Here is a 13,498-nt window from a genome sequence, read left to right as displayed (position 1 = left end):
TGTATAACCGGCGGACTGACGATTGTCAGTGACGAAAAATGCAAAGAGAAACAATCCGAAAACCAAATCCTTACCGTGTCACTCATGATTCTCTCTCGGTCGTTCTTTCACCAGGTGTGCCAGCATTGCACTTATAGGAACGCCAAGGAGTACAATTGGCAGAACAAGACCATCATACTGGCGGCAGATTACGCCAGTAACGGGATTTACAACTTTATAATACCGTTGAGGGCGCATTTTAGGTAGCTGTCGCATTCATCCTCGATACTCTTAAACGCGCGACCGTTCCGCGCGAAAATGTCTTATTCCCGCGATCGCGCCGCCAAGGGTCAAGAGGGTCGTGATCTTTGCCTGACGAGCGACGCGTACGCGCGAGCACAGTTGGCAGGCTATTAACGAGCGGGGCCGTTTGCCAGGTCGAAAACGTCGCTGAATCCGATCATCCTCTTGCTGGAGAGGAAGCCGGAAATCGCGTTTCTCGACGCGGTGTCCTACTTTCCGCTGGTCTACTGGATGCGCGGCTCCATCGACTGCCTGGACGACCTACTGCGAGCCGGCATCACTTTAGCCGAGAACGTCGTGGTCGTAAACAAGGAGCTCAACAATTCCGCCGAGGAGGACACGCTGGCTGATTGCAACACAATCGTCGCGGTGCAGACTATGTTCAAGTGAGTGTCGCCCCGCGCTTACCACCCTCCGCCGGAAAAAGAGAAAGAGAGAGAGAGAGAGAGAGAGAGAGAGAGAGAGAGAGAGAGAGAGAGAGAGAGAGTCATCCGGCGGAAGGTGTGTCGTGCGGCAGTTCACGGTGAGTTCTTAAGCGTCTCGCTCGTACCACCAGAGACATTCGCGTTGACGTTTCTTCTTTTTTCTTTTTTCCTTTTTTTTCAAGCGTGCTTTCAAACAGGCGATCATCTTGCGCGTTTTTACTTTTCTTAAAGCGTGCCAGAGGCACGCTATCACCTCGCGTCTCTTTAATCCGGGAGAGCGGGTTGGCGTGTGTCGCCTCTCGCGAGACTCTGCGCCGCAGCACAAATGAATAAAACTCATTCTTCCCGGAACAGATTCTTCCCGAGCATAAAGAGCATAACGGAGCTGTCCCAGTCGAGCAACATGCGCTTCATGCAGTTCCGGGCGCACGACAAGTATGCACTGCATCTCAGCAAAATGGAAAAGGTACTCCTCAGTGCTACTACCGATGACAACTACTCCGATGAGCCTCCGATGGGCTCCCCGGTAACACGATATCACTCTCTGACCTCTCTGATTGATAATGGATTGACTGATTGTTGAATTGATTGATCGATTGACTACCAACATCTCCGACGTTGTTGTCGCTCTCGTGCCGCGTCGCGACTCGGCCGGCTCGTCGAGCCGCTCGACTCAAAAATACATCTCATCAATCACAGGATCGAGATATATTCCCCCTTTTTCCTCCTTCCCAGCCGTCGTGAGCGACGTATGAGCGAGTATTAAATTCGCGATCGGCGAAACAACAATCGCTAATGGGGGAGAAACGACGATGCTTTTACGACGCGGCCTCTCGAGAGAATGTCGCGCATCTTCTCCTCACGTATTCACGCTCCACTTGGCGCGCTAAGCGCGACGTACGTATTTCGCGGTTTTTATACGAATCTAATTTCAACGGGAATATAACGCTCGCGGGAGAGACTCGGCAAAGACGCGTCCTTGAGACGTATCCCGCCGATCGCCGACCTCGTAAAGTCGCGCGGCGCTCGCGCGCCGTCGTTGAAAGTAAGCGGGAAGAAATTACGAGAGTAAAGTCACTCCGCGCGGAAACCACTTTGCTCTAAGTGCTGCTTTCCTCATGCTGTTGCCGCCGCTAGTGCCGCTGCTGCTGCTGCTGCTCTCATTGCGTTGCTTGTCAACTTGGCTGACGCGTCAACTTCGCATCACATTGTTCCCTTTGACCCGCGGTATCGACGCGACGAGAAAACCGAGATGAATTCTTTTTCATAGAAGAGGCGGATGAACCCCCGCGGCGCGTAATTGCATTACGCGCTCCAGTCTCTCGTTATGCTCTCGTTGACCTCCTCCCCGCAAGGCTCGGGCTATTGCATATCATCCGGCGAGATGAATTCTCATTCCCCGGCGAAGTAACGGGTCCTCGGGTTCGGATTAGAGAACAGCCGGGCGCTGTATAACCATCGCGATGAGCGCGAATTAATTACGCGAATTAAGCGGTCGCGAGTGACAACAGCGTGGAAAACACTGACGACTCTTTGAGAACTATCTAGTAGAGGTAGTAGTCGCTTTTCAAGTAAATCTCGATGCATGGGTCACGATGATTCTGGTTGCCACTCACATTACAATGTATACACCTCCACTTGTTATCCCGACATAAAAACAGCCACGTACGACGACTGTTGAACTCCAGTACGACAACTGTATTCTCTTCAGAGCTCCTTGATCTCAGATCTCGGGTGTCATGCAGCACAGTGACTCATGCCTTGACATCGACGCTGCTTACGTAGATTAGAGTTCCTCCATGAACGGAGTTGTCACAGTGTATACTTTACTTTAGCCACCTGCTAGCGTATATTTTTTTCGTATTACTGCAGCATGACACGTTATGCCGATCTCTTTGCTATCGCTCTCAGCAACTTTCCCACAAGCTCTGAATTACGATCTTTGAGTGCTATGCTACGTATGACAGGTGTGTTTGTTCTTAAGTTGCACTGTACATAACGATCATTCGTTGATTTTCTTCCCTTCCTCCCTCCCTCCCGCTTCTCTCTCCCCCCCCCTCCCTCTCTCTCTCTCTCTCCTCTCTCTTCTCTCTATCTATCTATTTTTCTCTCACATAATTAGATGAATGAACAAATTGTTAGTCGTGTGTAACGCAATCACATCTGTGGCTTAGAGCTGAGAACAACGGACGCACGACTGTGCGATTCCGACGAAGATGGCTGAATGTAATGCCTACCGTTGGCGGAACTGAACAAAACAAATCGATCGACGCCGATCGACCTATGTAACAATGTGGACAATGTAGACAACCCATTGTGTGACCCCGTGAAATGTGCAAAACGTCATTGGGGCTGTTTCAGCTGAAAGCCACAGAGATATCGATATAAGTCTCATTAAATATCACTCTTGTCGGCTGGAATGTGCGCGCAACGTTTACGCATTAACCATTCGATGCTATTCGCAGAGGGAAAAGGAACGGGGATCCCACATATCCTACATGTTTCGATTGCCGTTCGCCGCCGGCAGCGTTTTCAGCGCCTCGATGCTGGATACTCTGCTCTATCAAGCCTTCGTCAAGGACTACGTGATAACGTTCGTCAGACTGCTGCTAGGAGTGGATCAAGCACCAGGATCTGGATTTCTCACATCGGTAAGTAGTTTCACTTTCTTCTGCTAATACTCTAAAACAACCCGAAAACTAGAAATTTATACCATTAAATTCCGATTAAATTGATCAGTTTTCTGGTTTGTATAAAATTGTGGTAATAATATAAGATTTATATCGAGTCCGAATAAATCATGCAGTGTAGTAATCAGGTCTTACTAATAACAAACATTATTAATAATTGGGATCCGACTACATCACCTTGTATAAACCAAATAACTGATCAACCTGATTAGGATCATGGGATAAATTTCTAGTCGGGTATCTAGTTGTATTAAGTTGGTGTCAAAGGTTTCTCTCGTGTTTGTCAAATAAAATAGACAAAATAAAATTATCCAGTTTCGAGAGATTAATCATTTTTACGAATAAAATGATCGACTCAATATTATTTTAGACGTTTAACCAGAGCTCTTTTAATATCCAATGATATCCTATGAGAATTTAATAGAAAAATGACAAACCTTCTGCACTACAACAATAGACCTAATTGTAGTAAAAAAGAAAGGAAAAAAAAGATGTAACTCGCGCTCGCGCGCGCGTGTCACGCGCAATGATCGCAGATGCGTATAACGAAGGACGACATGTGGATAAGGACGTACGGCAGGCTGTACCAGAAGCTCTGCTCGACCACCTGCGAGATTCCGATCGGAATATACAGGACGCAGGACACCACTGTGGCTGACTCCTCGCATGTAAGCATGATTTCTAATCTCGTCAGCAGCGGCGTGTGGGAGTGAGCTAGCCGGAGTAGTTTGTTCACTTACTTGTCTGTATATTCTTTCATAAGAACAGGAAAAGATCTTTGAATGGCGGCTGTGAGTAGCGCGCATGGTTGTGCTCTCGCTCTCTTTCTCTCTTAGTTTCTCGCCCTCCTGCCCAACTACCCCATTAGCTCTCCTCTCATGTGTCGTTCCTCGGCCCGATCCGCGCTCGTGAATTAGTCTTTCCTTTTCTCTAATACGCGGAGCCGGGACGAGCGTCTTGCATCTTGACGAACTTTGACTCTCATAGCACGTTGTCTCGCTCTTTCCCCGTTCCGACCGGCCGTCGGCTCTGAATATCTCTCTTGGAACTTTTGCATCGTGCTAGACTCTTAGTGTGTGCTCGCGACACGCTTGTCTCGTTCGGTGACCTTAATCGCGAGCGATGAACGATCGAATTATACAGTTCGCCGAGAGTCCGACATGCCGAATTATACCTAATTCGCTAAATGTGCGCTGCGCTCGGGGAGACACGCGAGAGATACAGCGCAGCGCGGCCGTGCGAAAATCGCTCCTCGGCATCGGCCGGATGCGCCATCATTAGTAAGGGTAGAATTGCTTGTCGTTTTAGCAGGGCGACTCAGACGCGGAAAGCGACGCCGGCGTCGGTGTGACGTACAAGGTGCGTCATTCGGCGGCAGCATCGTGTCTTGCGAATTGCGCCACCCGCGACAAGGGTGCATCTGCTGTGAGTAAAACGTCGACGTGGTGGCTGTTTCTTCTTCTTCTTCTCCGGCAGGTTTTGTGTATCTCCGCCTGATTCTATCACCGCCCTTTCTCTCTCTCTCTCTCTCTCTCTCTCTCTTTCTCTTTCTATCTCTTTCTTTCTCTCTTTCTCGCTATCGCTCTGCCTTACTTTCTGTCTCTCTATTAATCTATTTCTCTGCCTCTATCTATTTATCTATCTATCTATTTCTCTCTTTTTCCCTTTTCTCTTTCATTCACATTCTATCTGATGGACGTCCAGACTCGTCTGCCGCGGCACAGCAGCGCATGCGAAACGCCGTTGCATCCCCGACCGACCACGTTTTTATGAGGAAACTTTGATCGCCCTCGCGGGCGTATTCTTACGTATCGCCTAGATTTAAGGACAATCGAATGTGACATTCAGCCGATATATCGGCAGATGGTGGCTGCGACGATGGTGGTAGCAGACGCTGCGACACATCGCAGAAGCCGCGCTTGTTAACCACTTGTTGCACGTGACGCATGACAATAAATGCGTGTATACCCGTCCAGTGTTGATCTCGTTTCGCACGTCGATGTTCAGTGGACAGTAACTGATCGACTCGCCCGGAATCGCATGCATATTTTCGTGACGATTTGCGAAATCTACACTAAGAAAAAACGCGGTTAGATTGACAAAATCGGCGGTCACCGGCCATCAAAGAAATATTGGATCTATTCAACAAAATATATGTTAATATATTTTGAAATCTACTATATCAACGCAATGTATTGTTGCATTAACATGTATTTTGTTGAATGGATCCGATATTTCTTTGATGGCTGGTGACCCCCGATTTTGTCAATCAAACCGCTTTTTTTCTCAATGTACGTCTACTTTCTTCCCCTTGTCTCTTCCGTCTCGTCCTTCGAGTCTCAGGACTGACTCTCACGTCGGTTAGCCTCAGAATCGTCAACTTTATAAGACAGTCGGAACTCTCTCTAATTTCTGAACGGTTCTATGGAAACAAGCGTTTGAAGCAAATTCTATCGTTGTAATGACAACAATATAAATATATTGGCAGTAAATATAATATTATATAGAAATAGTAAATATAATATTATATAGAAACGCATAAAAGACTAGTTTCACAAACTAGGGGGAATCCCGCAGGTCTTTTAAAGTTGACGGTCCTGAGATAAAGTCAGCGAGCGTGCAGCGCGTCGCACGCGTGCCGGCAGAGGTGAGAGAAAAAAAAGTAGGCGTAGCCCTCGAAAAATTGTTCCGAAAATCCCAGTAATTCCGAGCCATAATCTGGACAGATTATCGCTGTCTTCTCGGACAGCAGGCAGTCTCAGCTTTCCGATGCATTTTGTTTCACGTCGCTACGACTTTCCTGCGTGGAGATTGCGACGGATTCTTTGTCGGAGACCGAGGCCCGGCGCTTCTCGGTCTCTGCAGACAAGCACGTTCTCGGAGAGGCATACAATGCATCATAATATGCATTGTATGTATGCGACCGCGGTAAGAACACGGTTCCTCAAGTCGTTTAGAAAAACTTGACTCTTAGAACGCTCATATCTTGACGAAAAGTTAACGTGGGAACGTGAAACAAACGTGATTCTTCTTGGCTTTTCGCGCAGCATATGCTTACAATCATCGCGTGTGTTCTTGGCAAGCCACTCTTGACACGTGTTCACGTGTACAATTGCGACACGTGTTACACGCGATCGTTGCACCGAGACGCCAAAATTTATTCAGACGCGAGCTTAAGCAGTGACGCCGTTTATCGTACAAAATACGAAGTGTAACCTGTTTGAAAAATCTCGCGAAAAGAATCTCCATATAATCTATCATACTTCCCAAATTATATGCGCATAATTTCGAGAGCCGGGCTGTTATTACAGAGCAGCTGATAAAATTTTATATAGATACTCGTGTGTGAAAACGGCGAGGCGAGAAAGTAATGAAAACAATGATCGATGCGTCACGCGAGCCACCTCGTCGATATCACCTGTCGTCGCACTGAACTTCCCTATCTGGGCGCGACGACAGCCCCGCTGATATCTCATCTTCTCTTTCATATACCCGCCAGTACTCGGTGAGCCTCGGCGACGAGGCACGCGACAACCACGCGCAGCAGATCGAGCGGGCGGAGATCGCGAATCTGGTGCGCACGCGGATGGAGTCGCTGAATCTGCCAGTCGCCGACTACGACGATGTGTCGGAGAAGCGCAACAGCCTCTCCTATGTGATCATCAACCCAAGTTGCGACCTGAAGCTCGAAGAAGGCGACATCGTCTACCTGGTGCGGCCCAGCCCGTTCTCCGCGCAGAAGACCTTCGAACGGCACAACTCCCGGCGCAAGAGCAACATCAGCTTCTGCTCGGCGCAGCTGGTATCGCAGATGAGTGCGGCAGTCGCGGCGGCCGGTCTACAGGCCGGCCCACCGGGCAGTCGTCGTGGCTCCGGTATAGGACTGGCGAGAGCACCACCGTTGGGCACAACCAAATCGAACTCGTTATCGTTGCCCGACAGCCCAACCGTGGCCGGCACTCTCCGCGGTCGGTCCAACTCGCTGAGAGTCGTCGACGACATCCTGCTGCGGCGCAGCAACTCCCTGAGGCAAGGTCTGACGACGACCAGACGGAAGAGCAGCCTGGAGGACATCGGTTTGGGTGCGCTCTCGCATCACACCAACCACAACCCGATCAAGATCGCGTTGAACGGCTCGATCGGCCTGGAGGTGACTCCGCCCGAGGAAGGTTCACAGGTTGGCGGTGCCACCAACACGGGCATCCTCGACGTCGGCTTACCCTCCATGCCGGAGCTCAACGCGGCCTTGGGACCCAGCCTCGGCGCAGGCCTCGGTGGTTCCTTGGGTGGATTGTACGATCCACCGTCTCTGCAGTGCCCGATGGGCTCGCCCTGCCAGTCGCCGCAGTTGCAAGGCGCCACGCAGGACCCACAGCACATACAAGGGACGATAGTATGATATAACCTTATGTGGGGACGCAGGCTCTCCGGCGTGGCGCGTAACAAGTGGCTGTAGCGTTCCCACATGGCGTTCAGGGCTGAGCGCCGAGAACGGCGATCGTAGCGAATCATAGAAAGACCGTAGAGAACACACGGCTACGTGGTAATGTCTCGCGGGATTGACATCCGGGCTGGCTGAGACAGCCGGGAGCAAGGTGTCTCTCGGTGTGTACCGACCGACCGTACAAATACCGTCGCGATAGCTCGGCGACTGCAGTAAACGTCGGAGAGGGTCGTCCTATGTTGTACGATGCCTCCTCGGGTAAGTTAGGGTGAGACCACTCCGGCGAGATCACTTTGCTTCGCTCGATCGAGGCTACCGGCGCGCAGCCAGAAACGCGATACCTCACCACGAGCCTCATAAACCAAATTCAGTCGCGTTTCCGACCGTAAGCCGATGATTGCAGTCTGAAAAAAAAGAAAGAAAAAAGAAAGCAACTTCGGCTTTCTCCGTGCGATTTTCCGTAGCATTCAATCGCTCCCACCCCAACTTATAAATATCTTTTCTTTCGTTCGCTTGTTCGCGGCGGCGTGATGTGCGACAATTCGTGGACCTAAGCCCAGGGTAAGTATATCGAATCGTAACTGTGATACGTATCGGACCCGCTGACTTTGCCCGCGCGGAAGTGCGAGGTGGTCGCGCCCGCCGTGTTCGCGCGCTGGCACTTAGAGTCGTCCGAGTTCTCGAACGCTACCCCGTGATCATCGTGTCATCGCGAAGAGTCGCGTAGACGCGCCAGCCGAATGTTAACGCGCGATTCTTAGTTTTGCCGGAGGGGGCGAGTTGTAGACTGCGTCGCGAGCTTTTCGGTTCGGGCGTACCTCACTTTTGTAATTCGTACCTAACGTAGCGGGCTGCGTTCTTAAAACGTTTTGCTCTCTAGGTCGCCTCTAGCGTATCGACGTCTGTGAGTGCACACGACCTCACTCGACGCGCGCGGCCCTGTCGAAGGTGCAAGACGCGCAATTGGGGCACGCGTCGCGCGGCGACCGACGAGCGTCGTATATTCCGCGATTCGAACGTCAAATACATACATACATACATACATACACACGCACACATGGTCGTAAAGTGATACATAATTTTCTAGGCACTGAAATTAGCTTCCGGCGCGCGCCGTCTCTATATCTGTGTACTCTAGTTATAGATACACGACGACAGCGAAGACGAGAGAAATATTTTGATGATGTAATGCGAAATTGCGGGGTTGTAAATACATATTCGCTATATTTGAATAAAGATATCGAAGACGTTGAAGCATCCGCGAAGAGGGAAGGAAGGCGCAATACCTTAAAGGTTTTCTCTTCTTTCTGCTCTTTCAGTTGGCGCGTTTCAAGATCGTAGAGTCGCGCTACAACTATTTCTCGACTGTCTTACATCTCGCTGTTTTACCGATGCCAAAGAAACTCGAGCTTTTTTCTAGGATACTTTGCAATTTTCCGACTAAAGTCTCACTTTATGAAGCGAAATGACAATTATGACAATTCGTCTGTTTTCCCGTTACATCATTTCCGCTTGTCAGCTCTCTCAGACGAAGTCGATTCTCAGACCGAAGTCGATTCATTGTTGTACATGACCGCTCGTCCGTCGCCCGTCTCTCGCAAAGAAAAAAAGGAGATGTTCTCGAGACGCGAAGAACGAGAACACGATCGGAGACGTTCCACTAGTCACACCTCGATTCCTACTTTAGCGTCGCGTTCTAGCGGTGTCGAGCGCGGATAATTTTATAATTAGGAAGACTTATATTATATAACGCGGCGAGAGAGAAAGAGAGATAGAGATAGAAAGAGAGAGAAGGAGAGAAGGTCTATTATACATATTACAGATACGATATATGACCATTTTAATCATATCACGCGAGAGTGTCGCTCGCGGAAGTCACCGTTATTATACCATACGTAAAAATAGGAGGAAGAGTATTTTAGACGAGACTTAAGCGCTTAGGACTTGCGCGCGTATCGTGACTTTTGAGCGTGACTGATCGGATTGTCCACGGTGGATCAGTGTCGCGTCGCAGGACGATCGTCGACCACATGCGCGACTCCTCGTGACGGCGCCGAGATTGGCACGACGGCATCTCGAGCGAACGCAAGCGCGAACGAAGCCGCGAATCAATTACGAGGTAGACGAGTTATCCGATCGCGAATGAACTATACGAGATCTATTACTACTACTACTACTATTACTACTACTACCGCTCCACTACTATTACTACTACCACTCTACGACTAATACTACTACTACTTCTTCTTCTTCTTCTTCCTCTACTACATCTTCTTCTTATGCTCCGTTTACTCTCATATTAGTTTCAGTCTCCGCGTTTCCTGAGATACGGACCCAAGAATCAGTTATAGTTAGCGCGTGAGCACGATTGTTCTCGCTTAATTTCGACAATCCGTTGAATTAGTCGGTCGCGAGCGCGGACTGTCCCCGCTCGCGACTCAAGATGATCGGCCGGGCCGACGAAACAATACAGCCGGATTAGCGCGATCGGTCCACGATAGAATCTAATTTCCCAGGCGACGCCGCGATCACACACGGCGCTCGCGGCCAAATGCAATCGTTCGTTGACCAATTTACACGTTTCTTCGACCAAACGAGTCGTATTATCCAGTACCTGCTTCGATATTGCTTTCACGAGCAGCCTAGCCCAGCTCGGCTCCCCCGTTGGATGGACGCGCGACCACGAGCAAATCTCCCCGCGAAGCAGCTTTGCTGCCTTTTAAGTAGCTTTAACTGTGCTCGCAGTAATTAGGGATTAAAGCAGTAAAGCCGCGCACTCGCGCGCCCGGGAAAGCGCTAATGTACTCGCAACGAGCAGGGCGCGACAAGAAGCTGAAAAGTTGCTTCGCGGATTACGAGACCGCAGCCGGATTCTCTAATGGTAGATTAAACGATAATTCGTCGAGGGAGGCGTATAGCCGAGAAAGATGAGAGGAAAGAAAAAGGGAAGGGGAGGAGGATTCGCCGGTGTAAAATCAAAATGTAACATAAGCGAACGTGTACGTACGTCGTCTCCCTCGCGAGGACACGCTCGCGCGAATCTCGCTACGCGATCACCTCTCGCGATCGGCAGCAGAGGGATCCGCACACCCGTCGTGGAGTCGTCATGTTCCGCGCATCGAGTTTTGTCGCATTCCCGTCGCTCCACAGGTCCGACCGAAGTGAGACACGCCGGTCTTATCGCGACACCTGGCACAGCCCGGCGTACCTTCCGATCCCCCATCGAACTGTCCACTCGAGTACGAGCGCTCTTTTCTCTTCGTTAGCCTTCCCGTCTTTCTTCTCTCTTTGATTAACGAAGATCGAAAGAACCGTGTCATTCTCACCGGCGACGACAACCCATAGACTTTTATACGTAGGTTAGCACGCGAGGAAGTCAGCTTACAGAGGAGGACAACGGTGAGTTTTCAGTGTCGTGATTCGAACGACAAACGGGTCCCCGAGAGTCGATTCGGCTCGATGTAATCTTCGCGAGCTCGTCCCAAACAGTACTCGCCTTAAAGAAGCTCGGCAGTTTTATATAATTTTACCGAGGTCAGGGTTTTTACTGAGGTCGGATCATTGTCGCCGCGATACTTCCAGCGTCGTCGCCAGCCGAAGTAAAATCATCGGAACGAGGAAGGTCGCTCGAAGACGACGCGTCTCTCCCCTCAAACGGCTCCTGCCGCGAAATCCGGAGTCCCATCGCGCGTATCATAATCGCGATGGTCCACGTGGCTCGTCATCTGGCAGACCCCTTGCCTCTCAATACACAGAAAGTGGATTTTCTTCTTCTTTTTTTATTTCCTCTCGGGGCAAGGATTCGTTGAATCCGTTCCTCGCTGCTCGTGGGACAACGTGGCGTGAAGTCGAAATTTTGTCCGGTATCGAAAAGAAGGTCACGGGCGAACCGCGAGGTCGCAGGGATGGTGTTGAGGATGCATTCGAGGATGCGTTCGCGTGCCCTCGCGGCGTTACGAGCGTAAGCGGTTTATTAATCCGGGTGTGTATATAACTTATTACGATTAATTATAGGATCAGCCCAATATGATGTGACCTGACTCTTCATAGCTGAACTCAAATCAATAATCTTCTAGAGTATACCACGTAAAACAATTTAAATGCGGCGAAGTCACGGCGATCTCTCGCGAGATGCCTGCTGCTCTCGAGGAGGATTGCACGAGTTACGTCTCGAATGAGGGCGCGGTCGATTTTGCGGATCCCCTTGCATGAGAGCCCCCCGTGCAACGTGCGACAATCGCGATCGTGCGGCTCGCGCACGATGCGAGGAGGCGCGCAACGAGTCATCATGTGTGCAACGCGTGTTCGACTCTTCGAAAAGCAGAAAACCGAATTGGATTTTTTGATCCCTTTGAGTCGTCATATCTCGCATCCTCACGCGTCTCGACTTGTGTCAAACTCGTGTGAAGTTCAAGAGCGAGGATCAACGACGGAAGAGATGAGGTCGACGCTCACTTCGCGGACGGCGCAACTTTCTGAAAAACGTCCGGAAGAATAAGACATCTTTTGGATCTTATTAGTGACGTCTTTGAGACGACATTTAGACATTAGTAATAAAGGAAGTCTTTCAGAAGTCTGCGCTGTGCCCGGCTTGGTCACGCTTCGCGACGTCGACTTTACCCGCACTTGGAAATTCAGTGTCGTTTCAATGGTGTAAAAATCACTTCCCGCATTCGTGACGCACGATTCAAAGAGTCTTTCCCATCCAACCTTCACGAGATCGCTCGTCAAAGTTCTCGTGCCTTTGCCATGCGAGGGTACGCCATCCGAGTGTCTGCGAATTTTTTAAAGATCTCCGTGTAAAACTGATTTCTCCCCGCGAAACAGCATCTTTGTCTCGTCAAAGCCGGCTTTCCTTCTGACAATTCACAAGTTAATATTCCTCGTGACTACGCGCTCATTCTCTCCCTCGTGTTTAGTGTCTCGCGTCTACCTGATTTGGAGATTTACGCTCGTTTGATATATCACGATTTGCCTCTAATGTTAATGTAAGACAAGAACCATAGACACACACACGCGCAAATAATTGCATTTAGCGTTAGAGATATACGGTAAGATTATTATTCTTTCCTCGTACGATACTCGCAGAATCATAACGACGTGCATTTAATTTCGAGATTTCGATCAAAACCATTCAGTCAATATCTTATACACAGATCTCTTTTTCCAGAAATATATTTGACGTGATTCGCGAAATCGAAAGGAAATTAATATTACGTATTTTGCGCGTTTCGGCGGGATGATCAAATTACTCGACAATTTTTTTTTTTAATAATGTTCGCACACGCGTCCTCCTCTAATTGCAATAATTTCTCCATATAGTTACACCGACTTGCCAATTAAAAGTGATGGTGTTTGGGAGGGCGAATTCGTTTTCCACTTCGAAGAGAGGCGCACGTGTTTTTTCCTCGCGGCCGCACCGAACATCACACAAGTTCCTTCGAAAGTTTAAGCAAGAGCTTGGCGCACCTCGAACGAGCTCTCTTCGAATGGCGCGAGTTTTACTGAGGCGTCCAGCAGGTTCTTACGATAGGACTTAAGTAATTAAGCATTCCTCGACCACAAATACAACTGTAAACGGCTGTACGTAATGTAAAATAATAAAAGCAGAAAAAACAGAGAGAAAGAAAGAAAGAGAGAGAGAGAGAATGTATCTA

The 13,498-nt window shown here is 49.5% G+C and overlaps 1 protein-coding gene across 4 annotated transcripts in view; it reads left to right on the top strand.

Annotated features, from left to right (window-relative positions):
* LOC116853240 (potassium channel subfamily T member 2) overlaps positions 1–13,475 on the top strand; it is a 149,997-nt gene extending 136,522 nt beyond the window's left edge. For 3 of the 4 annotated variants that reach the window (XM_032834230.1, XM_032834205.1, XM_032834222.1), the window contains 7 exons: positions 115–242; positions 417–668; positions 1,062–1,233; positions 3,173–3,358; positions 3,934–4,065; positions 4,706–4,822; positions 6,897–13,475. In XM_032834230.1, coding sequence (XP_032690121.1) covers positions 115–242; positions 417–668; positions 1,062–1,233; positions 3,173–3,358; positions 3,934–4,065; positions 4,706–4,822; positions 6,897–7,796 — 1,887 coding nt within the window. In that variant the 3' untranslated portion in view covers positions 7,797–13,475. The remainder of the gene's footprint in view (positions 1–114; positions 243–416; positions 669–1,061; positions 1,234–3,172; positions 3,359–3,933; positions 4,066–4,705; positions 4,823–6,896) is intronic. The other variant, XM_032834213.1, reaches the window with a different exon arrangement.
* Positions 13,476–13,498: the final 23 nt, after the last annotated feature.

The sequence above is a fragment of the Odontomachus brunneus genome, unplaced genomic scaffold (genome assembly GCF_010583005.1).
Source record: "Odontomachus brunneus isolate Ranch 3 - 2012 unplaced genomic scaffold, Obru_v1 Obru_scaffold_006, whole genome shotgun sequence".
In the NCBI taxonomy this organism is placed as follows: Eukaryota; Metazoa; Arthropoda; class Insecta; order Hymenoptera; family Formicidae; genus Odontomachus; species Odontomachus brunneus.
This window is presented reverse-complemented; position numbering and strand designations above follow the sequence as displayed.